The sequence below is a fragment of the Mandrillus leucophaeus genome, unplaced genomic scaffold, assembly GCF_000951045.1.
Source record: "Mandrillus leucophaeus isolate KB7577 unplaced genomic scaffold, Mleu.le_1.0 Scaffold313, whole genome shotgun sequence".
Classification (NCBI taxonomy): domain Eukaryota; kingdom Metazoa; phylum Chordata; class Mammalia; order Primates; family Cercopithecidae; genus Mandrillus; species Mandrillus leucophaeus.
The window spans coordinates 2066490-2090061 of NW_012103288.1; the positions used below are offsets into that span (position 1 = coordinate 2066490).

The 23572-nt window shown below is 37.3% G+C and overlaps 1 protein-coding gene across 3 annotated transcripts in view; it reads left to right on the top strand.

The window, feature by feature from the left end:
• Window positions 1-14577, top strand: part of RPAP3 (RNA polymerase II associated protein 3) — a 44140-nt gene extending 29563 nt beyond the window's left edge. For all 3 annotated transcript variants that reach the window (XM_011987679.1, XM_011987680.1, XM_011987681.1), the window contains 5 exons: window positions 6485-6723; window positions 7737-7923; window positions 8987-9084; window positions 9761-9861; window positions 12942-14577. In XM_011987679.1, the coding sequence (XP_011843069.1) occupies window positions 6485-6723; window positions 7737-7923; window positions 8987-9084; window positions 9761-9861; window positions 12942-13027 (711 nt within the window). In that variant the 3' untranslated portion in view covers window positions 13028-14577. The remainder of the gene's footprint in view (window positions 1-6484; window positions 6724-7736; window positions 7924-8986; window positions 9085-9760; window positions 9862-12941) is intronic.
• Window positions 14578-23572: the final 8995 nt, after the last annotated feature.

Genomic DNA, 23572 nt, shown 5'->3' on the forward strand with positions numbered 1-23572 from the left:
TATTTGCGTAGAGGTGTTTATAGTATTCTCTGATGGTAGTTTGTATTTCTGTGGGGTTGGTGGTGATATCCCCTTTATCATTTTTTATTTCGTCTATTTGATTCTTCTCTCTTTTCTTCTTTATTAGTCTTGCTAGCGGTCTATCAATTTTGATGATCTTTTCAAAAAACCAGCTCCTGGATTCATTGATTTTTTTGAAGGGTTTTTTGTTTCTGTCTCTTTCAATTCTGCTCTGATGTTAGTTATTTCTTGCCTTCTGCTAGCTTTTGAATTTGTTTGCTCTTGCTTTTCTAGTTCTTCTAATTGTGATGTTAGGGTGTCGATTTTAGATCTTTTCCTGCTTTCTCTTGTGGGCATTTAGTGTTATAAATTTCCCTCTACACATTGTTTTAAATGTATCCCAAAGCTGCTGGTATGTTGTGTCTTTGTTCTCATTGGTTTCAAAGAACATCTTTATTTCTGCCTTCATTTCATTATTTACCCAGTAGTCATTCGGGTGCAAGTTGTTCAGTTTTCATGTAGTTTTGTGGTTTTGAGTGAGTTTCTTAATCCTGAATTCTAATTTGATTGCACTGTGGTCTGAGAGACAGTTTGTTGTGATTTCTGTTCTTTTACGTTTGCTGAGGAGTGCTTTACTTCCAATTATGTGGTCAGTTTTGGAATAAGTGCGATGTGGTGCTGAGAATGATGTATACTCTGTTGATTTGGGGTGGAGAGTTCTGTAGATGTCTGTTAGGTCTGCTTGTTGCAGAGCTGAGTTCAATTCCTGGGTATCCTTGTTAACTTTCTGTCTCGTTGATCTTTCCAATATTGACAGTGGGGTGTTAAATTCTCCCATTATTATTGTGTGGGAGTCTAAGTCTCTTTGTAGGTCTCTAAGGACTTGGCTTTATGAATCTTGTGCTCCTGTGTTGGGTGCATATATATTTAGGATAGTTAGCTCTAATTTTTGAATTGATCCCTTTACCATTATGTAATGGCCTTTTTTTGTGTCTTTTGATCTTTGTTGGTTTAAAGTCTGTTTTATCAGAGACTAGGATTGCAACCCCTGCTTTTTTTTTTTTGCTTTCCCTTTGCTTGGTAGATCTTCCTCCATCCCTTTGTTTTGAGTCTATGTGCGTCTTTGCATGTGAGATGGGTCTCCTGAATGCAGCACACTGATGGGTCTTGACTCTTTATCCAATTTGCCAGTCTATGTCTTTTAATTGGGGCATCTAGCCCGTTTACATTTAAGGTTAATATTGTTAAGTGTGAATTTGATCCTGTCATTATGATGTTTGCTGGTTATTTTGCCCGTTAATTGATACAGTTTCTTCCTAGCATCGATCGTCTTTACAGTTTGGCATGTTTTTGCAGTGGCGGGTACTGGTTGTTTCTTTCCATATTTAGTGTTTTCTTCAGAGCTCTTGTAAGGCAAGCCTGGTGGTGACAAAATCTCTCAGCATTTGCTTGTCTGTAAAGGATTTTATTTCTCCTTCACTTATGAAGCTTAGTTTGGCTAGATATGAAATTCTGGGTTGAAAATTCTTTTCTTTAAGAATGTTGAACATTGGCCCCCACTCTCTTCTGGCTTATAGGGTTTGTGCTGAGAGATCTGCTGTTAATCTTATGGGCTTCCCTTTGTGAGTAACTCCACCTTTCTCTCTGGTGCCCTTAACACTTTTTCCTTCATTTCAGCCTTGGTGAATCTGACAATTATGTGTCTTGGGGTTGTTCTTCTCGAGGAGTATCTTTGTGGCGTTCTCTGTATTTCCTGAATTTGAATGTTGGCCTGCCTTGCTAGCTTGGGGAGGTTCTCCTGGATAGTATCCTGAAGTGTGTTTTCCAACTTGATTCCATTCTTCCCATCACTTTTAGGTATACCAATCAAACGTAGATTTGGTCTTTTCACATAGTCCCATATTTCTTGGAGGCTTTGTTTGTTTCTTTTACTCTTTTTTCTCTAACCTTGTCTTCTTTATTTCGTTAATTTGATCTTCAGTCAGTGATACCCTTTCTTCCACTTTATCGAATCGGCTATTGAAACTTATGTATGCGTTATGGTGTTCTTGTGCCATGGTTTTCGGCTCCATCAGGTCATTTAAGGTCTTCTCTATGCTGTTTATTCTAGTTAGTCATTCATCTAATCTTTTTTCAAGGTTTTTAGCTTCCTTGTGATGAGTTTGAACATCCTTCTTTAGCTCAGAGAAGTTTGTTATTACTGACCTTCTGAAGCCTACTTCTGTCAGCTCGTCAAAGTCATTCTCTGTCCAGCTGGCGAGGAGCTGTGATCCTTTGGAGAAGAGGTGCTCTGATTTTTAGAATTTTCAGGTTTTCTGCTCTGATTTCTCCCCATCTTTGTGGTTTAATCTACCTTTGGTCTTTGATGTTAGTGACCTCAGTTGGAAATGCAGAAATCACTTGTCTTCTTCATTGATCACGCTGGGAGCTGCAGACTGGAGCTGTTCCTATTTGGCCATCTTGGAACGTCCCCTAACTCTTAAAGGAAATGTGGAAATGTCTTCCTGGGGACTTTTTTTTTTTTTTTTTTAAAGAATCTTTAAGAAATACTTCCTAGGATTACTGACATATGAGGGAAATTTAGCAGTGTTTAGCGTTTTGGGGTAACTTTTTTAGTGACTATTTTAACACTGTAAATTTTAATATTTCTACCTATTTCTCTTATATTAAAGGAATTTCAAGCAGTTTTGCATTTTATAGAATTTAAATGTCTTTGTATTTTTATTACTATTCTTTTCTGAAGTTGGGATAAACACCCTTGCGTCAAGTAAATTATGAAATGTACAGTAAAGTACACAAGACAAAGTATGATTTAGAGAATAATTACAAAGTGAATACCCATGAAACCACCAAGTCAGAAAACTCAAAGATATCACCCTCAGAAAACCTCTCTATGTACCCCTGACTGATCAAGATTCTCTTCCTGCCCTCTTAAACTGTTATGCATAGACGATCCTTTGCATCTTATTAGATATGCATAGACGATCCTTTGCATCTAATTCTTATTAGAAATAAGAATTTCATAAGGAAGACAGAGGAGGTATTTTTATCCTCTTTTTGTAAAGGCAGAAAAGGAGAGAAAGTTTGTTTTGTTACGTTTGTACTAGTTAGTAGTTAGTAGCAAATAGATTTCTTAGTTTAATACTTTTCCAATGCATTTAATATGACTGTATTCTTTTTTTTTTTTTTTGAGACAGCGTTTTACTCTTGTCCCCCAGGCTGGAGTGCAGTGGCAAGATCTCAGCTCACTGCAACCTCTGACTCCCGGGTTCAAGCAATTCTCCTGCTTCAGCCTCCCTTGCAGCTGGGATTATAGGCACCTGCCACCATGCCTGGCTAATTTTTGTAATTTTAGTAGAGACGGGGTTTCACCATGTTGTCCAGACTGGTCTTGAACTCCTGACCTCAAGTGATCTGCCCGCCTTGGCCTCCCAAAGTGCTAGGATTGTAGGCATGAGCCACCGTCCCTGGCCTATTACAGCTGTATTTTTGGTAATACTGGTTGTGTGTGTTGTGTATGCCAGGGATAAATCTAGTTACTTTCACACATTATGGTCATTTTCACATATTTATTTACTGTTCTTTTCAGTAAAAGTGATTAAATATTAAATATAGTTTAAACTTTTACATCTTTGTAAGACTTCCTTACAAAAATTAATTCACAAGTTTACAGAAGGCCTTTGTTAGATGTCACTGTCCATAATTATAAAAACATTGCCACGTGATATGTGTAATGTCCTGCGACTAACATACAATAAGTAGCTTTTACAAATTTGTTGGGTTCACCTTCTTGTTAAAAATGAATTTATGTTAATAGTTGTGAAAATACAATGTGAATTTAAATCTCTTATGGCAATATGACAAAACAAAACATCTCTAGCAAATGAGAAATCTTGGGGTAAACCGTTGTGTAAATGATCCAAAATCAACAAAGTTAGTATCCCAGTGGGGAGGGAAAAAATTGCTGTTTATTTTTATAATGGATCTTCATGATAAAAAAAATGTGGGCATTATTTTTAAAAAGTAGAGGATAGCAGTTTAGTATAATGCCTTTGAGACTGGATTTGAGCCCCACTTGATAAAACTTCGCAATCTTGAGCAAGTTAATCCCTGTGTTATCCTTACTTTTTCTCCTTAAATTGAGAATAACTCCCAGATTATATCAAAGGAAATAATGTGCGTAAATGTTGAGGCAATTTCAGGTGAAACGAATTTTAATTTCCTTTTTAGTCACATATTTGTGACAGCACCTGGTCACTGGGGAAAGTGGTCAGGAAAGAAAGGAAGACTACAGAAAGTAGAGAGAGAGTGAGTCTCAGTATTATTGAAATGAAGGCTAGGCCAGGGTAGTCTGTGCTTGAAGGGCTGGCAGCTTGGAAGTATTTTTAGCAAACCTCTAGACAGAGTGTAGGAGAGCAGAGACGTAGGTGAACTTGGGCCTGGGGTTTCCCCTGAGAATGGTATCAAGTGAAAGTTTTCCTGATCCTTTAGTCTCTGCTAAAATATCTTATTTTGCTTTATTTCTTTTTTTTTTTTTTTTTTCATTTTTCTGTTTCCTGATGTCAAAACTTCACCTATTTGGTCCCTTTTTCCCTTTATTCCTTTGTTCTTTTCTCTCTCTCTTTTTTTTTTTAAATGATCACAATATACAACTAAATAAAATGTTAACGCTTCTGAGTCATGATTTAAAAAAGGAATGAATTGAGCCTTTCATATTTTCTTAAATTCTTTCTTTCTATAGTGGTTTCTTTCATGGTTTACTCCTGTTACTAGCATACTGTTCTTCCCCACAGTCCTTCCAGCTGTCATCAGTGACCCTCAGCAGCTCTCAGTACCCCAGGTCTACACTTAGCAGAGACCAGTGATTAGGAAATTCATAAATTCAAATCATTATTTACATATCTGTTGTCAAGGAAAAGGTTTAATAGACATATCCATTCTTGATCAGTATCTTGATGAAAACTGTTGCTGATATAGTTCTTAGCAAAGCATAGGCCATAACTTAATATTATTCTTTAAAATAGAACTGCTTGAAGGATTCTGTTACAAATTTTCTTACAGCTTTTTCATTTTTGTACCTTCATTTGGTAACACTCATTTATTACCATTGGGTCATATCTCAGCTGCGTTAATGGAATTTCTGGTTTTAACATTGAGTTTGATATCTATTGCAGAAGCAGAAGTTCTTATATTTATAACTTTGCAATTCATAATTCAACTGTGTTGTTGGAATGTATACTTAGAGTATATTGAGGAAAGTTTCTTTCTCTTTTCTAAAGATAGAACAAAACAAATTTCAAATGTATATAAAAGTATATAGCGCCAACTGTTAATCAATATTTGCAAATTTTAGAAGAAGCTTTTCTTAACTTGTTTCATTTTTCAATACCCTTGGTGGAACAATAGCTCCTCAGTGTATTTCTGTGTGTCTGGTATGATGATATAGTGAAGAATATTGTTATATTTTATTAGATATAAATATATTATTAAATATCAACATAAGTTGAAAATGACACGTGTGGTGATCGAGATAAACAGTGAAAGCCATTTACTTTATTAAATTGGAAAAAAGGGTTTACTTTTACCAACTTTGTGAATATTACTTGACAGATTTTTAATCCTGGGCTAGTTTTATCCAGCTACTGTATATATAATCCTATTAATCTAGTAAACACATTTGTTTAGGTTTTAATGATAGTCTATCCCATACATAATGCTGGTTATTGTCTGCCCTTATTCCACTTGCCTTCAGTTAGTCCACAATACTACTGTTGGTTTGGTAATTTCTTTGCTGTATTGCCCCTAGAATAGAGTCCAAACTCCTTCCATGGCATCCAAGTCCCTTCATAAGCTGTCTTCAAGCAGCCTTTCAGGCTTCGTCTCCACCGTGCCTTGCCTTGCACCAGCCCCACTGGACCTCTCACCTTTCCACTGACTGTGCTGCACCCTTCAACTTTGCCATTCCTGTGTACTTTTTCTGTGAAGGCTTCCCTTATGCCAGTGTTTATCTTCCCTCCTGTGTTCTCTTAGCATTTTGTGCTTTCATCTCTTAAACATACCTATGGCCTTATATATTTACATATACATGTCTCTCTCCCTCGTTTAGACCTACCTGGGATAAGTGCTTTGTATAGCTTTTTATTTTTATTTTTTATTTATTTATTTTATTTATTTATTTTATTTTTATTTTTTATTTTTATTTTTTTTTGAGACGGAGTCTGGCTCTGTCGCCCGGGCTGGAGTACAGTGGCCGGATCTCAGCTCACTGCAAGCTCCGCCTCCCAGGTTTATGCCATTCTCCTGCCTCAGCCTCCCGAACTTTTTATTTTTGTATTATCAGACTCCTACGTCTGTCTAGCCACCAAACTGAATTTACTAATCACTGGGATATTAGCTGTAAGAACATTGTAGCCTTTTAACTTGTGACCCTAAAATAGGAAACCTTTCATATTTTGATTTAAGGAATTGATTTTAATTGTTTTAGAAACCACTCAAGAAGGTTATTATTGAAGAAACTGGTAATTTGATACAGACTATTGATGTGCCAGATAGCACTACTGCTGCTGCTCCAGAGAATAATCCTATTAATCTAGCAAATGTAATAGCAGCCACCGGCACCACAAGTAAGAAGAATTCAAGCCAAGATGACCTTTTTCCCACAAGTGATACTCCAAGAGCAAAAGTATTGAAAATAGAAGAAATCAGTGATACTTCATCCCTGCAGTGAGTAGAAATACTGTTATTTGATGATCATCTAGAATGGGATGATTCCACTGGAGAATTGGTATTACTGAGACTTCTGATTTGTACTCATCATGCTGATTTTTTGAACTGCCTAACTTAAGGTTCTGGCTTTTTCTTTTTTATTTGTACTTATTGTAAGGGTGATTTTGCTTAAGGAATGATTACTATCTTTTTTTTTTTTTTTTTTTTTAACCACAGTATGAAATTTAGAGATGGTAAGAAGGTATCTTGAAAATTGATTTTGTTTAAAATTTTTCATTTCTAGGATTTCAGTTTATTTAGTTCAGCAAAATTTTAATTTTTTTAAAGGAAGCTTCACAAAAATGTAAAACTTATGTATTGCCATTATTTCATCCATTAGTATTTAAGACTGTTGTGGACTTTAACTTTTATTTGGCATTTAAAAAATAGTTTACGTGTTTTTTCTTAATAATGAGAATATAGAAGATACAGACTAATTAGGTTCATTTTGAGGTACTGGAAACCTTACTCATAGTTTTACATTGCTGCTCAACAAACCTGCTAAAAGTTGTTTTTTTCTTGTAAACTTTGAACTTCAATAGTACTTTTATTAAAGTGATAGTATAGATCATGGGACAATACTAAATAGGCAGTTTTTTTTTTTTTGGAAGATGCGTTTCTTCCTTTTTGGAGTATCTTGAAAATGATCATTTAGATCTTTGAAAGGCTAAATCATTAGTGTATGTGACACGGTAACTGAAATATATAGAAATGGTGTACTCAAAAGGTGGATGGGCTAGCTGCCCAGCAGAGTAGAATAGTCATTACATAGCCAGCATGTGAAAATTTGCAAGAGCTTAATCTATTTTGCCAAAAGATGTTTATATATTATTAGCTGAAATAATTTTGAATGCTTGTATAATACAAATAGATTATATAATATCAAAAATTAAAAAATTTTTATTGATGTCTCCTTGATTGAGCTGATTATTTATGGTTCTTTTCTGTTTGATGCCTCTGAAATATTTCAGACCTCAAGCCAATTTGAAACAGGATGTATGTCAGTCTTACAGCGAGAAATTGACTAGAGAGATAGGACAAAAACCTGCTCAGTTTGCCACAACTGTTCTTCCTCCAATTCCTGCAAACTCATTCCAGCTCGAATCTGATTTCAGACAATTGAAAAGTTCTCCAGATATGTTGTTTCAGTATTTAAAGGTAAGAGAGAGGAAGCTAGTACTTCTGTTGTAAGTAAAAGGTCAGAGAACTTCTTTTGTCACTTTATAATAATGGTGCCATATTTGCTTTTTGTAAGATATTATTGTAGAAATTATTGTAGAATACATCACCCTGGTCAGACCATTTAAAAATATTTACAACCAGGGAACCTGGGTGTTCTCCTTTGGCAATAGATTCTGTGTCAAATTCTATTGTCTCAAATAACTTAATCTAATTTCATATATATTAGCTTAAGCTTAATTCTTCATAAAAATCCTAAAATGCATTAAGTGTCTTCTGTGAGCCAAGCAGTACTTGCAATATGTAGGCAATCATTCTTATAATATTTGCTCTAAGAAAAAGAATCAAATCCTATGAAATTTAGCAAATAATGGATTAGCATGGTCTTTTTCAAGTGTCATGAGAGTAACGTTCCCTTATAATTATGCAATATAAAATTACTTCCAAATACATTTTCTCATGTAATTGTACTTTTAAAAATCTCTAGTGTTCTTTGAGAGCCTCTAAAGTTTTCTGTCTCTCTTAGGATGGTGTGTATCTCTTCCACTCATAAGACTTTTCTGTGACTGGAACAGAGTGATTATCATGCAGTTCCTGTAACTTTCATTCTTCTATCATAATTGCATTTTAATGTGACTCCATTATTATTCATAAGTGCTAATGCATAGTAGTTACTCTTTTCTTTTCGTTTGGGATGGAGTTTTGCTCTTGTTGCCCAGGCTGGAGTGCAATGGCGCAATCTCAGCTTACCACAACCTCCGCCTCCCAGGTTCAAGCGATTCTCCTGCCTCAGCCTCCCAAGTAGCTGGGATTACAGGGATGCGCCACCACGCCCGGCTAATGTTTTGTATTTTTAGTAGAGATGGGGTTTCGTCATGTTGGTCAGGCTGGTCTTGAACTCCCAACGTCAGGTGATCCTCCCGCCTTGGCCTCCCAAAGTAGTTATTCTTTACTATTTTTACCCAAGCAATTGTTGTGTAATTTGTGATCTGTAAGTGTTGCCATCAATTAATTGTCTAACTTTTTATTTTTATTTTTCAAGCAAATTGAACCATCTTTGTATCCTAAGTTGTTTCAGAAAAATCTGGATCCAGATGTATTCAACCAGATCATTAAAATTCTGCATGACTTTTACATTGAGTAAGTCAAGTTTTTTTTAGTTATACAGTAAGTCCTCACTTAATGTCATTGATAGGTTTTTGGAAACTGCAACTTTAATTAAAATGATTAAGACATAGGAACATAAGTCTTGTTTATATCAGTTGGCCTATGGTAAAGTTGGTTTGTTTATACAGTATGCCATTTCACATAAAGTCGCAGTTTTCACGAACCTATTGATGATGTTAAGTGAGGATTTACTGTACTCTCATAATGCTATGCTATTTCCAATGATTTGGGGAGTTCATTCTTTTTGAATGTATATAGCAAATTAGCAGCATATAGCAAAGTTAGCTTTTTTGTAAGTTTCATTGTTACAGAAGTTGCAAGGAAATGACAAGTACAGACAATAAAAAGGGAAAAGTTTAAAAGGGAGGAAAAAGGACTCTTAATTTTTTTGTAGAGAAAAGTAGGGTGTGGAAGTGACCAGTGTTTTAACAGAATGATAGTTTCCGTGCTAAGCTCTTATTTAAGAATATTGTAATTTCTTCAGTTGACTTGATAAATCTCTTCATTTGGACATTTAAAACATAGGTAGTATCCAGGGGAAAAATGATGTCATTTATGTATAATTAGATGCCTTGTGTTAGTAAACAGAATTATTAACAAATGAGCTACTTTTAACTGATCATTTGTTTTTATATTTGGATTATTTCAGGAAAGAAAAACCATCACTCATCTTTGAAATCTTACAAAGACTTTCTGAACTAAAAAGGTTTGATATGGCAGTGATGTTTATGTCAGAAACAGAGAAGAAGAGTAAGTTCTATGAAAGTTTTCCCATGTTTGTTTATTTTTGTACTTTCCTTTATTCATTCAACAAATAATAGGTGACATTTATTGACTATTTACTGTGTATAAGGTTACATTTAATTATATTTAAATTATATTAAATTATATTTAAGTTAATTAAATTGGATAACAACAGTTAAAATTGTATTGTTAGTCCTGACAATATTATGAAGTGTGGGTACTATTTTCACTCTCCTTTTACGGAGGAGGAAACTGAGGTCTAGAGAGGCTAAGAAACTTGCTAAGGTCGCATAGCTAGGAAGCCAGACCCAGGATTCGAACCCAGGCAGTCCAACTCCATAGTCTGAGTTCTTCTACTTGAAAACTCAATAAATGGTATAATGGTTGAGTTCCTACTGTTACTGAGTATGTAAAGGATCAAAGCCACAGGACCATGTAACCAGGTGAGGTATAGTAAAGGCCTGATCTATTCTGAGAGAGGTAATTTCCCTGAGTTTGCTTTTAGCTGAATTCTCAAAGAAGTGCAAGAGTCAGAGGAAAGGTTGGGCAAGAGAGTTTTAAACTGAAATAATGATATGTGCGGTGGTTCTGAGGCAGGAAAGAGCAAATTGAGTCCAGAGAATTTAAAGTGGTATGGCTGGATTGTAGAATAGGGAGTAATAAGTGGCAGGTGATGAACCTGAATAATTTTATTTCTCTTTTATTTCCACATCACAATCTTTGGCATAAAGAGTCCGTTTTGAGAAATCCTAATTAAAGTAAAATTGCACTATGCAGAAACTTCAGTTACTCAGAGTTTTGGACTATACTCGTTTCAGGAGAAAAGAGAAAAATCATTCACATACAAGTGTGTCTGTTTTTTTATTTTTAAAAATTAGCAAAACTCGGTGTACCATTTTCAAATACCTCCTGTGCTAAACATACGTGGGCTTCTTTTATTTCTTCTTTATCTTTTTAGCAGTGATGTTGAATGATTTTTAAATCTATAAGAAAGATACTTTTGAAATTATACTTAGGGAAGTGGACATATAATTTAGATATATATATTTTTAGGCCAGGCATGGTGGCTCATGCCTGTAATCCCAGCACTTTGGGAGGTTAAGGTGGGAGGATCGCTTGAGACCAGCCTGGCCAACATGGCAAAACCCTGTCTTTACAAAAAATACAGAAATTAGTTGGTTGCGGTGGCATGCATCTGTAGTCCCAGCTACTCGGGGGGCTGAGGTGTGAGAATCGTTTCAGCGCAGAAGGTTGAGGCTGCAGTGAGCCATGATTGTGCCACTGCATTCCAGCCTAGGCAACAGAGTGAGACTCTGCCTCAAATAAATAGTTAAATAAAAATTATATATGTGTGTGTGTGTATATATATGTATGTGTGTGTGTGTGTGTGTGTGTGTATATATAAAATAGTGAGGGTTTAAACCAAAAGTTTTGGTTTTAGCTTTAGTTAACCAGAAATGTTCCTTGAAATCCCTGAAAAATGTTACTGTTTCTTATTGCTGTTTTGACCTCATCTTTTACCACTCTTTTTTCAACCACTCTGCCCTGTTATAGTGGTTTTATATAGCTTTTAATATACCAAACTGCTGACTGGGCACGGTGGTTCACACCTGTAATCCCAGCACTTTGGGAGACTGAGGCAGGCAGATCACCTGAAGTCAAGAGCTCAAGACCAGCCTGGCCAACATGGTGCAACCCCATCTCTACTAAAAATACAAAAAAAAAAAAAAGAGAAAATTAGCTGGGTGTGGTGGTGGACACCTGTAATCCCAGCTACTTGGGAGGCTGAGGGAGGAGAATTGCTTGAACCTGGGAGGCATAGGTTGCAGTGAGCTGAGTTCGCACCATTGCACTCTAGCCTGGGCAACAAGAGTGAAACTCCGTCTCAAAAGAAAAAAAAAAATTACCAAACTGCCAAACTTATTTTGGCCTCGAGGACTTTGTGTTTGGCTCTTCTCTCAACCTAGGATATCTTCCTACATATCTTCACTTGTGTGCTTCTTCATTTGGTTTTCATCTATCACCGCTTCAAAGACATCTTTCTTTACCAACCCCCAATCAACCTCTCTCTTCTTACCCTGCTTTATTTCTCTTCATAATACATTACTAACTGACAGTGGTTTATGTGTATGTTTATTATATCTCCCTCTCTAATAGAATGAAAGCTCCATGACAGCAGGAACTTTGTCTACCTCATTCTCTGGGCCTCAGTGCTAGTACATAATAACCCATCAGTGTTAGTGTGTTGAATGAATGAATTTATTGTAATTCTAATGTGATAAGTTCAAGGTGTCCGAGAATGCAAGTGGGCTCTTCAGACTGGCTGACAAATAGTACTGTCTTGATGAGGTTTCCACTGTCTGCTAAGTTAAACATGGAAAGCACTTAGAATGGTTCTGGCATGCAACTGAGTATTCAGTAAATACTTAGCTGTTGTTATCTTTTATTATTGCCATTATCATTAATAACTGTTAGCTAGTTCTCCAGTTTTAACGTTGAGAATGAACTATAACAGTGTTTTCCTAATGTTGAGTGTCGACCGATTAGTGGTAGTAAATACAAATTTTTTGCAATTCATAATCTTATTCTTAACATTTAGTAGTTTTAATTTGTAATATAAAAATATTTAAATGTCCTGTCACGTGTGATTTCGTCGATGTCATTGCTATTTTTCATTTGCAGTAGTGATGTAAAGTTTTCTTTTAAAATAAAATGATTTAGGTTTGAAAAACAGTTTAATTGAAATAAAAATATTAAGTAAATAAAAGTTCACTTGTTACACAAGGTGAACATTTTAAAGGTAGTACAGAATGAATTAAGTTTAATCTGCAAGATTAATATTGAGAATGCAGGGGAAATTTTATACTACTAAAGCAAAATATTCTGGAAAGAACCATTGTTGGATTGCTATATAATTTTGTATTCTCAGATTGGCTTTTTAAACATCTGAATTAGAATTTATAAACCTATTTATTGCTTTAAAATGTAAAATGTTTTTGACAAATCAGATTGCTCCTTTTAATTTACATTTTGCTTGGTTTTTAAAAAATGAGATTAAAATGGAGATTTTTTTTTTTCTTTTTCAGTTGCACATGCATTATTTAATCACATAGACAAGTCAGGATTGAAGGATAATTCTGTCGAAGAACTCAAGAAAAGATATGGTGGTTGATTTCCATTTTTGCTGAAATAATTGTTTCCGACTTTCATATGTAAATTTTTTCTACTGACAGTGTTTTGCTTTTTAAGAAAATGAAATTATATAGCAGGAAAGGACTATCTTTGAACCTAATTAACTATAAAGTGAATTGTGATTTAACTGGTGAGAATTGTATTCAAGTGAACTCTGTGTTTTTTTGAAAATAAAAATATAAACAATGAGGTATGTTTGTAAGGATCAGCATTTTATTGTATGAGTCATTTTAAATGTTAAATTTAGACACATTCTTCAGTGACCCATAAATGTAACATTATTTTTATATTTTCATGAGTTTTTGTAAATACTTGCCAAAGCTGCTTCATTAGCATATGAATAATTATCTTTGTATAGAGGAAGTTAAATAGTGAGATCCTTTCTTTATAAAACTTTTTAATGTTATTGTGCCAATTCAGTAACATAAAGTTATTTAGTTGCAGGGTATGCATTTTTAGTATTTATGTTGAAAGAAAGAAGACTTTTAACTAGATTTTCAAACTAGGTTAATTGAAGTATCACAGTATTCTTACATTTTAATGCCATAGGGTTTTTTCCCTTATGATATCCATGTTACATACCAGCTAAGGACAGATAATCTAATGAAGGTGTAAAAATGTAAAAATTAGTAATGTTTAAAGTACTAATTAGTATATAGCCCATATGTATGTGTTGGATGTGAGTGTAGCGTTTGTAAGCTTTTGAAAGTAGGGCTAGAACTCTATTCATTGCTGTACTCTGCATGGTACCTAGTACAAACCTTTGCACATAGTTAGGTGCTCAACTGATACTTATAAAATTTAATTGAATTTGACACAAGAATCATATTAAGTAAATGTTTAAAGTAGCAGCCTAACAAATTTTTGGCATGGTGTAAACACTGGTAAAACCAGTGTAATTTTAGAGACTACCAAGTTGTTAAAAAATATTAGGACACCATCCTGTAATTGTTATCAGCATCAATAAGACAGTTCAGTTTACAATTTTATACAATATTGTTAATTTTTATTGCCACTATACATATTACTATTCTTATGAATTGTTTGAGAAGTAATCATAATTTATTTACAAAGATAATTTCTCCAGGTTGTGGTATAAATTATTGAGATATGTTTGTAATTTGGATAATTTGAATGCTTTACAATACACTTAGGATAGCGTTTATTTTTTGTTCGTTGTCAAATGTATTATGATATATAAACAGGCAATGGATTTTAGCTTTTTATCTGCTATGATCTGAATGTCTATATCCCCCACAAATTCATATGTTGAAATCCTAACCCTGAAGGCGATGGTCTTCAGAGGTGGGGCCTTTGGGAAGTGAGTAGGTCAGGAGGGCAGGCCCTTGTAAAAGAGGCTCCCGAGAGCTTGTTCACCAATTCCACCATGTAAGGACACATAAGAAGACACCATCTACAAATAAGAAGGTGGGCTTTCACCAGACACTAGAGACCAGAATCTGCTGGCATCTTCATCTTGGATTCCCCAGCCTCCAGAACTGTAAGAAATAAATTTCTGTTTTTATTAATATAAGCTACCCAGTTTGACATTTTATTATAGCAACCTGAATGGACTAAGGTATGATCCTTTGAAGAAACTTACAAGGTAGTCAGGGCAGGTAATGTTATTGTCATTCTTAATGTAAGAAAAGGAGGCTCAGAGGTTTAGTGTTCTCTGCATGATTATAGAGCTAAAAATTGGCCAAAACAGTTCAGAACGTGCTGTCTTCTCTTAATGTAGAGCTATTTGAGCTACTCCCAGCTGCAGGTCCCGGCAGGGCCTGGCTCAGTCACCCAGGCTGGAGGGCAGTGGCCTGATCTTGGCTCACTGCAAGTTCTGCCTCCCGGGTTCACACCATTCTCCTGCCTCAGCCTCTGCGCCTGCTGCTATGCCCAGCTAATTTTTTTGTATTTTTAGTAGAGACGGGGTTTCACCGTGTTAGCCAGGATGATCTTGATCTCCTGACCTCGTGATCCGCCCGCCTTGGCCTCCCAAAGTTCTGAGATTACAGGCATGAGCCACCGCGCCCGGCCTCCCAGCTGTAGTTTTTATGTTGTGTTACCTGTGTAGAGACTGTTAACTGAAGAAGTACAGATCACAAGATTTACTGTAGAATTTGAATTTTAAAAAATTTCTAATGTTAGCCTGATTTCTCCCCAGAGACATTTTCATGTAGTGATTTAAGACCAGAGGCTCTGAATTCAGACTTCTTGAGTTTGAATTCTGGCTCCATCTGGCTTTAGGGCCTTCAACAAGTTACTTTTCTATTCTTTGTTTTTGAAATCTGTAGAATGGATGTAAGTGAGGATTGAACAAATGCACACATTATGTGTTTGGAGCAGGGCTGCGTGTATAGTAAGCTACCATTGTTACTATTATTATTACAATTACCATCATTTCCTAAAAGTGATCAGAATGAAGAACAGTTTTTAGGGGCCATCATATTGCCTTATTGCAAAATAGCATAGTGGTTAATAGAGTCATTTTTGGGTCAAATAACCTGCGTATACAGCCTATTGCACTCAACTAGCTTGTGAATTTGGACATATTGCTTAGCCTCTCTCAGCTTCAGTTTCCTCTCATATGAAATAGAATATTAATAAATGCCTACCTCAAAGATTTTTAGAAAGGCTAATACTTGTAAGTATTAGCACATTAGTGCCTGTCACATAGTGCTCAGTCATTTTTATTAATAATAGTAATATTATTGCCTTAAAGGTACAAAAGCAGTACTTTCCCAAGTGGTTTCTTTCTGGAAATGTAGTTATTTACTGTTAATTGTATCTTTTGACTTGATAGCAACATTTACATCATAATTATTCTTGTATTATTGGCGGAAGCACCATGCCCATCATTTAGTGGCTGCCTCCCACTCTTGATTTAGTTACACTCAATTTAATAAATTGATGGGGTATACCCAAGTCCTCACCATTTTAACAATTTGTGCTAATGCATTTGAAAAAAATTTTACTTCCAACATATAAATCCATTATCTCTGTTAACAGGAGGCGTTTCTGAACATAGTACCAAGGCTCATTTTACCTTTTTACAATTCTTTCTTAATGTTTGACGTTTATCAGAGTTATGTTTAAAGAAACATTAAAAATTTAATGTTAATGAAACTTCTGTTTGATTCATTCATTTAATTAATTTAACAAATATATGTTGAATCTACATATAATGCCAGGCACTGCTAGGCACTGGAAATACAAAAATGAATACAGTAAACATGGATTCTTTCCTCACAAAGCTTACAATGAAGTGGGAGGTGGGATGGGATGGGGGGATACAAATAAAGAGGTACAGTGTAATAAATGCTAAACAGGTAATACCAAGGGATCATGAGAAATACCAGGAACAGCAGATGCAAAAGGCAAGACAAGTTTGAGAAAACTTGTTTTATTTCCAGCATAGAGTGGGAACTGGATAGTGGTTAGAAATGAGGCTGGTGAAGAAAGAAGGATTGAGATTCTAGAGGACATTTAAGCTTCATCCTGAGGGTACTGTGGAACTAGTGATAGTTTATATGGGAAGGTGATTCTCAAATTTGTATTTTATAAAATTTACTTTGGCTACTATGGGAAGAGCAATTGCCTGGGGACATTAGAGACAGGGGAACTTGTCAGAGGACTTTTGGGGTACCTAAGGCAAGAGAGTATGGTGTCCTGAACAAGAGTACTAGCTGTGAGGATGGAGAGAAGTGACCAGAATGGAAAAGTATTTGGGAAGTAGAATGGGCAAGATTTGGCAGCAGATTCAGGGCCCCCACATTCAGGGCTTAACTCCAAGGAGCACCCTTTACATTGTGGTCTGCGTGAACGGCATCCCTGGCACATAATGTGAATGCTTCCTAACTTGTACAATTTGGTGATCCTGTGTGGACTGGGAAGCAAGTTGAGAAGCAGAAGGAAGCATTAATGGTCGTACCTAGATTTTTTCCCCCTAGGACAGTGCTTTCATTCACTGAAATATAGACCACAGCGGGGGGTGACACCATATGTGGCAGTGGAAAGTTTGGTTGAGTGGCTGAGAGAAAGGTTCAATTTGGGATTTGTTCATTTGTGATCCCTTTGGTCATTGAAATAGATTAGGGATGGTGATTTGGGTTTGGACATTAAAAAGCATGTAGGTGGAGTCTCAGGATTAGATGAGATTACTTGGAAGTATAGAATCAGGAGAAAAGGATGACTGGGTAAGTGGAACAGAACTAACGCCCACATTTAACAGATTGGAAAAGGAGCATATAAAGCAGACTGGGGAGAGTGGGCACAGAGAGGGTGACGTTGGCAAAAAGCATGTGATGGAATTAAGTTTTTTGTTATTGATAATTTAAAAGCTTTGTCTTCATAACTAATTATTGGTTCTGTCATGTAAGTTTTTAGGATTGTTGCCAAGTTTGAGAAAATCTCTACCATGTGTCTTTTGTATTTGAGCCATATGATTAAGGGTTTATATGAGTATATATTTCTGGCAAGGCAGATCTCCCATTTTGACCAGGCATCCATGTAGCATCCTGTTACAATACATGTCTCAAGACTGAGAAGTATCTCCACAGATTAGCTTCAGGATCCATACATTACAAATTTTGTCTGCCACTGCACATGTACTTCTGGGGCTGGTTACTGTCTAATGCATTTATATCATGGTTCAACTTCTGGCCTAAAACTGGGAAAGTTGATGGTATGGACAGTAGGAGTATCCCTAAAATCTTCCTATGCTGAGATGGTGAGCAGTAGTTCAACCTGGTACAGAAATGACTGCAGACAATGTAAATATATTCCATAACACTCAGCTGCTTCATAGTCTAGATCTCAAAACACTTGGTGCAGGGAAGTTAGAGTGGAAAGGGACAGCAGTCTAGACTGCTTGTGGTTAAAATATCTTAGTTTTGAAATTTAGTTTGAAAATGTAGTTTGCAAAAACATAGTCATGTAAACACTTCCCTGGAGCCCCTCTCAGGGTGGAAGTGGCCTGTGCAAGTGAGAGTTCCTGGGGCTTAAGCTTTGTTAACTTCAAGGTAAATCAGCTGTTTTCTCAGTCCATAACCCTGAGGCCTGTGAGTGTTTAGCAAGCATCTCTTCTGTTGCAACACCAGGGGTTTTGGATGCACAGTGTATACATCTCAACTGTCAAATTTGTGGAAAGCTGAAGGCTTATATCTTTTTAGGGCTTGATCTGTCTGGTATTGATTTTTCATTTTAGGTATGAGTTATAAGAGCTAACCCTGAAGAGGTTATTTGTTTTCTCTTGCATGTATATCTCCTTCTTTTAGAGTGTGGGCCTTGAGCCCATGCCCTTCTCTCTTTTCTATTATCTTGTATCCTGTTGTCCTCTATTTTCTGAGGCTCCTCCCCTGACTACAAGCGAGTCTGGATTTCCCTGCTTAGAGGAATGGTCCTTTGACCATGTCTGCGTCCTGTCTCTCTCCTGGCTATCCCCAGTAGTTCTGTGATGGTAAAATTAGTCATTTTCCCCTTAGTTCTTACTGTCCTTGACCCCCTGTAGCATTTGACCTGGTTGGCTCTCTTGGCCTTGGTGACATTTCACCCTTTGGTTGCTGGCCTCCTCCTCATAGCTCTGTCTCTGTCTCCTTTTTTTTGCAACTTCAGTGTCTAGTCCTTGGCCCTCTCCTCTCCCGTGAGAGCTTGACTACTCAGAACCTCTACTAACAACTCCCAAATTTGTTTCTTAATTGCTCTCCTTTTTCCCAAGTGCTAGTCTTTTTCCCTGGTTCTGTACCGTTATTCCTTGGTGTGCTATTACTGACCAGAACCCAGCATTGTAAATAGCAGCTCATTGCCCTTGCAATCCAGCAGCCCCATTCTAGCCGTCTCTCCTGACTGCCCTTCTTTTAATGTGGCCTTTGTTGGTTCAGACACAAATTTCAACCTTAGCATTATTTTTGACCCCTACTTCTTTTTGCCTACATCTAATCACTAACTCATGAAGTCCAGTGAGCTTTCCCCTTGCAGTGTCTGCCATGTGTCACCTCATGGCCTGAAGATGGCAGTAACCCTTAAAGTGTCTCTCTGGCTATACTCCTGTATAATCCACCATGTGCCTCTGCCAGCTAAATCTTCCTTTAGCATTGCTCTCATCATGTCACCTGTGCACACAGCCTGCAGGACACCTCACTGCTTATGAGACTTCTTGTGATGGCCGTCTTCTGAGTTAAATATTGGGACAACGTGTTTGACCAAGGGCTTTCTGATTTGTGGATTTAACTCTTAATTCAGCAACACATATTATGTGCCAGCTGCTATGCTAAGCCACAGCCTTTACCCTGAAGTATCTCAGTCTGTTGGGGGAATTGGACAAGAAATATGAACTATAAAAAGGGTGACAAATATAATGATAGAAGTCTAAGAGGCAGGACTCAAAGCTCACCTGGTAGGATTGAGAAAGGCATTCTGCAGAGGAGTCATCTAGTCTCAGACATGAAGGATTACAAAGAATCCAGGCGGATGTGGGGAAAGCATGGTTTAGGTAGAACAGCTTGGAACAGAGGAGTATGAAAACAGGAAACATTTAGGGATTTGCAGGCAGTGGAGGTACTTGGGGCTTGGCTGTGGGGAGATGGTGAAGAAGTAGGAGCCAGATTATGAAAGGCCTTTGCTGTGACAAAAAGGTCACTTTTCTGAAAGTGATCCAGAATCACTCAAGGGCTTCATTTTAAAGGTAAGGAAATGGAGGCTTATATAGGTTATATAATTTGCCCATGGACATCTGATTAACAGGTGGTGGAGCAGAGATACTGTACCAAGTAGTCTGATTCCAGAAGCCACATGCCCAACCACCATTCTATATGTTATTCTCTTGGATATATAGAGAAGACAGGATGGATTTTTATGTTTATTTTTTTGAGACAGAGCCTTCCTGTCACCCAGCCTGGAGTGCAATGATGCGATCTTGGCTCACTGTAGCCTCAGCCTATTAGGTTCAAGCAATTCTCTAGCCTCAGCCTCCCAAGTAGGATTCCAGGGATGTGCCACCATGTCCAGCTAAGTTTTATATTTTTAGTAGAGATGGGGTTTCACAATGTTGGCCAGGCTGGTCTCGAACTCCTGACCTCAAGTGATCCACCCCATCTCTGCCTCCCAAAGTGCTGGGATTACAGGCACGCCCAGCCAACAAGATGGATTTTAAAAATATATGTAGGAGGGAGAATCCACAGGACTTGTGGGCATTCATTCATTCAAACATTTCTTAAGTGTCTATAATGTACCTGGTAGGGGATTAAGCATGAGAAAACAGACATAACTTCTGCCCTTCAGTAACACACAGGGTAGCTGGGGAGTCAAATAAATCTGCAGTTACAGCACAGTGTCATGAGTGCCCTAATAAAGGTTTGGAAAGAGCACAGAGGGCAGCCCTGAGTCAGACTTGGTGGGACAGGGAAGGAAGAGGCAGCATTTGATATGAGACTTGAGAAGGATGGTCCAGGTGCACAGTGGGAAGGAGGATATCCAGGTGGCGGGATCAGCATAGGTGAAGGCCATGTATTAATAGCATAGTCATGAGCACCTTGACTTGACCTTGGGGTTGTAGGCAATTCTGTACACTATGGAAGGTGACATGGGGTATAGAGTTTGAGTTGACTGGTAACATTTCCCTTCGTTTTTTATTTGTTAATTTTTCACGTGTGCACATAACTGGATTTTAAGTTCCTGGAGGGTCGTGACATCATCTTAGATGTCATTAGTGCTAACATTGGCCTTGTCTATGGCAGATGCTCAGCTAATATTTATTGAGTGATCAGTCTAGATTATTACGACATTAGGCTAGAATTAGTGAGTTTCACCTCTTACTGTGGTTATTTAATGCAGGACTGTCAAATCTAATTCATGAGAGAATTACACTCTTCATGACTTTTTCATTGTAATCACTTAAAGAGAAGAAAAATCAAGCCACACATGATATAGGCTGTCCCAATCAGTTTGATTCTACTTTGTCAAATAATAATTTGGGGCAACAAAAAGACTTGATTAAAAATAGTTTTTAACATGATTGTTTTGTTGAGCTTATATAAGTTTAAAATTTATTTCCCATCAAACATGAGGATGGGTAGCCTCACTTCAATTTAGTCTTAATGGCAGCCTGTCTAGCCATAAGGCTTTTAAGATTTGTGACGGCTTTGAATTTTATACAGCAGTAATTTTAACCTAGTAGCAGCAAGGAGACAAAATTCCTTACATTCTGTCTCTGGAAATAACCACTCCTAAAGTAGGAACACCTCAGGGATATGGGAGCCTCCATTAGCTGATGCTTACAATTAGAGTTTGAATTAAGTAAAAAGCCTCTGGGTAATTTTATGTAATAAATGCTGTTCACCTACTATATAATTTTTTGCTATGGTCTTAATTTCTGTGTCTCCCCAAATTCATATGTTGAAAACTAATCCCTAGTGTGATGATATTAGGAAGTGGGACTGTTGGGAAGTGATTAAGTCATGAGGTCAGAGCTCTCATGAATGGGATTAGTGACCTTATTTAATAAAGAAACCCCAAAGAGCTGCCTTGTCCCTTCTCCCATGAGAGGTTATAGCAAGAAGATTATCCCTCACCAGCCATCAAATCTGCCATGATCTTTGACTTCCCATTATCTAGAATGATGAGAAATAAATTTTTGTTGTTTATAAGCTACCCAGTTTATGGTGATTTGTTACTGTAGCCCAATTAGACTAAAACAAATTTAGAATATCCATTTATATTTTATAATAGACAAAATACCAAACAACAATAACAGACCCAAGGTTTATGTGTGTATGAAGCCTTGCTCTGGTGTCCTGCTGAATGCAGCTCTGGAGGAGGCTGTAGTTAACACTGCAGGGGTCTCCAGAGGGCTTGGCCTTGGGTTCATCTGGAATCTGCAATTCTGGAGGCCTATCCCAGGATCCAGGTATATGGGCAGTTTACCTAAGCAGAAGACCCTCCTTCAGTGTATTTGACTTCTGTGATCACAAGCAGCCAGTCAAATGGGAGGTAGGAGACATTTCCCTTGTGGCTTATGGAATCAGTACTGTGCTTTTGTAGTGACTGGTGCTGTGCTAAGAACTGCAAAGAAGTAAGACTGTGAGTGATGACTCAATCAGGGGTTTGATGATTCTGGAGGTGGCAATCTGGGGAATAGACAGGGAAGGTGGCATGGAAGAGGTGGGGTCTGAGGAGGCCTAGAAGCATGGGTCAGATCTGGTTTAGGTGGAGGAGGGTTCATGGCTTCTCTTAACAGGATCCATCTTAACTTCTGAGAGATACAGATGGATAGCAGAATGGTAGGATGGGAATTGCTGTGGCACCTTTCTTGAATGGCACATCAAAACCCAGACCTGTTCACTCAGGAGATATCTTGGGATGGAGAACAGTGGTAGAATTGTTACTTAGTTTGTCTCTTAAAAGATTCTTAAATTTTATGTGACACTTCAGCATTTAAACTTCCTGCTTTCAAAATACCAACCTGAGAGGTCAGAAGAAAAGAAGATACAGAGTGCAGGCACTCAGGCAGTTGACATGGGTAAAACTCAATATTTGGGCCTCACTAGAATCTTTCTTTTTGTTTATTATATCTTCAGGAAATAGTGTAAATGAGGAAGATATGCGTGAGTCCTGGGGTTTATTTTAACCTACCAATTATAGCTTGCTTTATTGACATTTCAGATCACCCAAGCCAGTGAACACATTCGTGATGATCCTGAAGCTGATCGTGGGGGAAAATGTTTTCTAAAACTAGGGGCATCCTTTGGGTGGATGAAACAGATGAAATCAGGATGAAACAAGCAGATTAATAAGGGTTGAGCATAGGCCATAAGAAATAGTAAAAAACATAGAAAACTGTCATCAGTGATAAAATATTCTCAGGTACTAATAAGTTACTGAAATACATCAAACATTCTTCTGATCCTTGACTGGTTCTCTTTGAGTAATGAGTCACTGCAGTTTCTGCCACCTCGGGAGGGAGACCAGTGTGCACAGGGCAGAGCATTGAGGAGGCACTTGATAAATGTTCACTGAGTAAAAAGTGAACAAAGCTGGAGACAGTTGTTGCTGTGCATTGTCCATGAACACCAGGCAAAAGTTGTAAATTAATTTGATTGTAATATATTATTATTTTTGAGACAGAGTCTGGCTCTGTCGCCCAGGCTGGAGTGCAGTGGCGCGATCTCAGCTCACTGCAAGCTCTGCCTCCTGGGTTCATGCCATTCTCCTGCCTCAGCCTCCCAAGTAGCTGGGACGACAGGTGCCCACCACCACACCTGGCTAATTTTTTGTATTTTGAGTAGAGACGGGGTTTCACTGTGTTAGCCCGGATGCTCTCGATCTCCTGACCTTGTTATCTGCCCGTCTCGGCCTCCCAAAGTGCTGGGATTACAGGTGTGAGCCACCATGCCTGGCTGATTGTAAATTAATTTGATATTTTAAAAGGTAAACTAAAAAAAAAAAAATTCTGTAGCCAGAGTAGTGGAAATACACGAAAATAGATGACTCAGTCATTCCATCGATCCTGTACTAGAACAGAATTTGTAATACC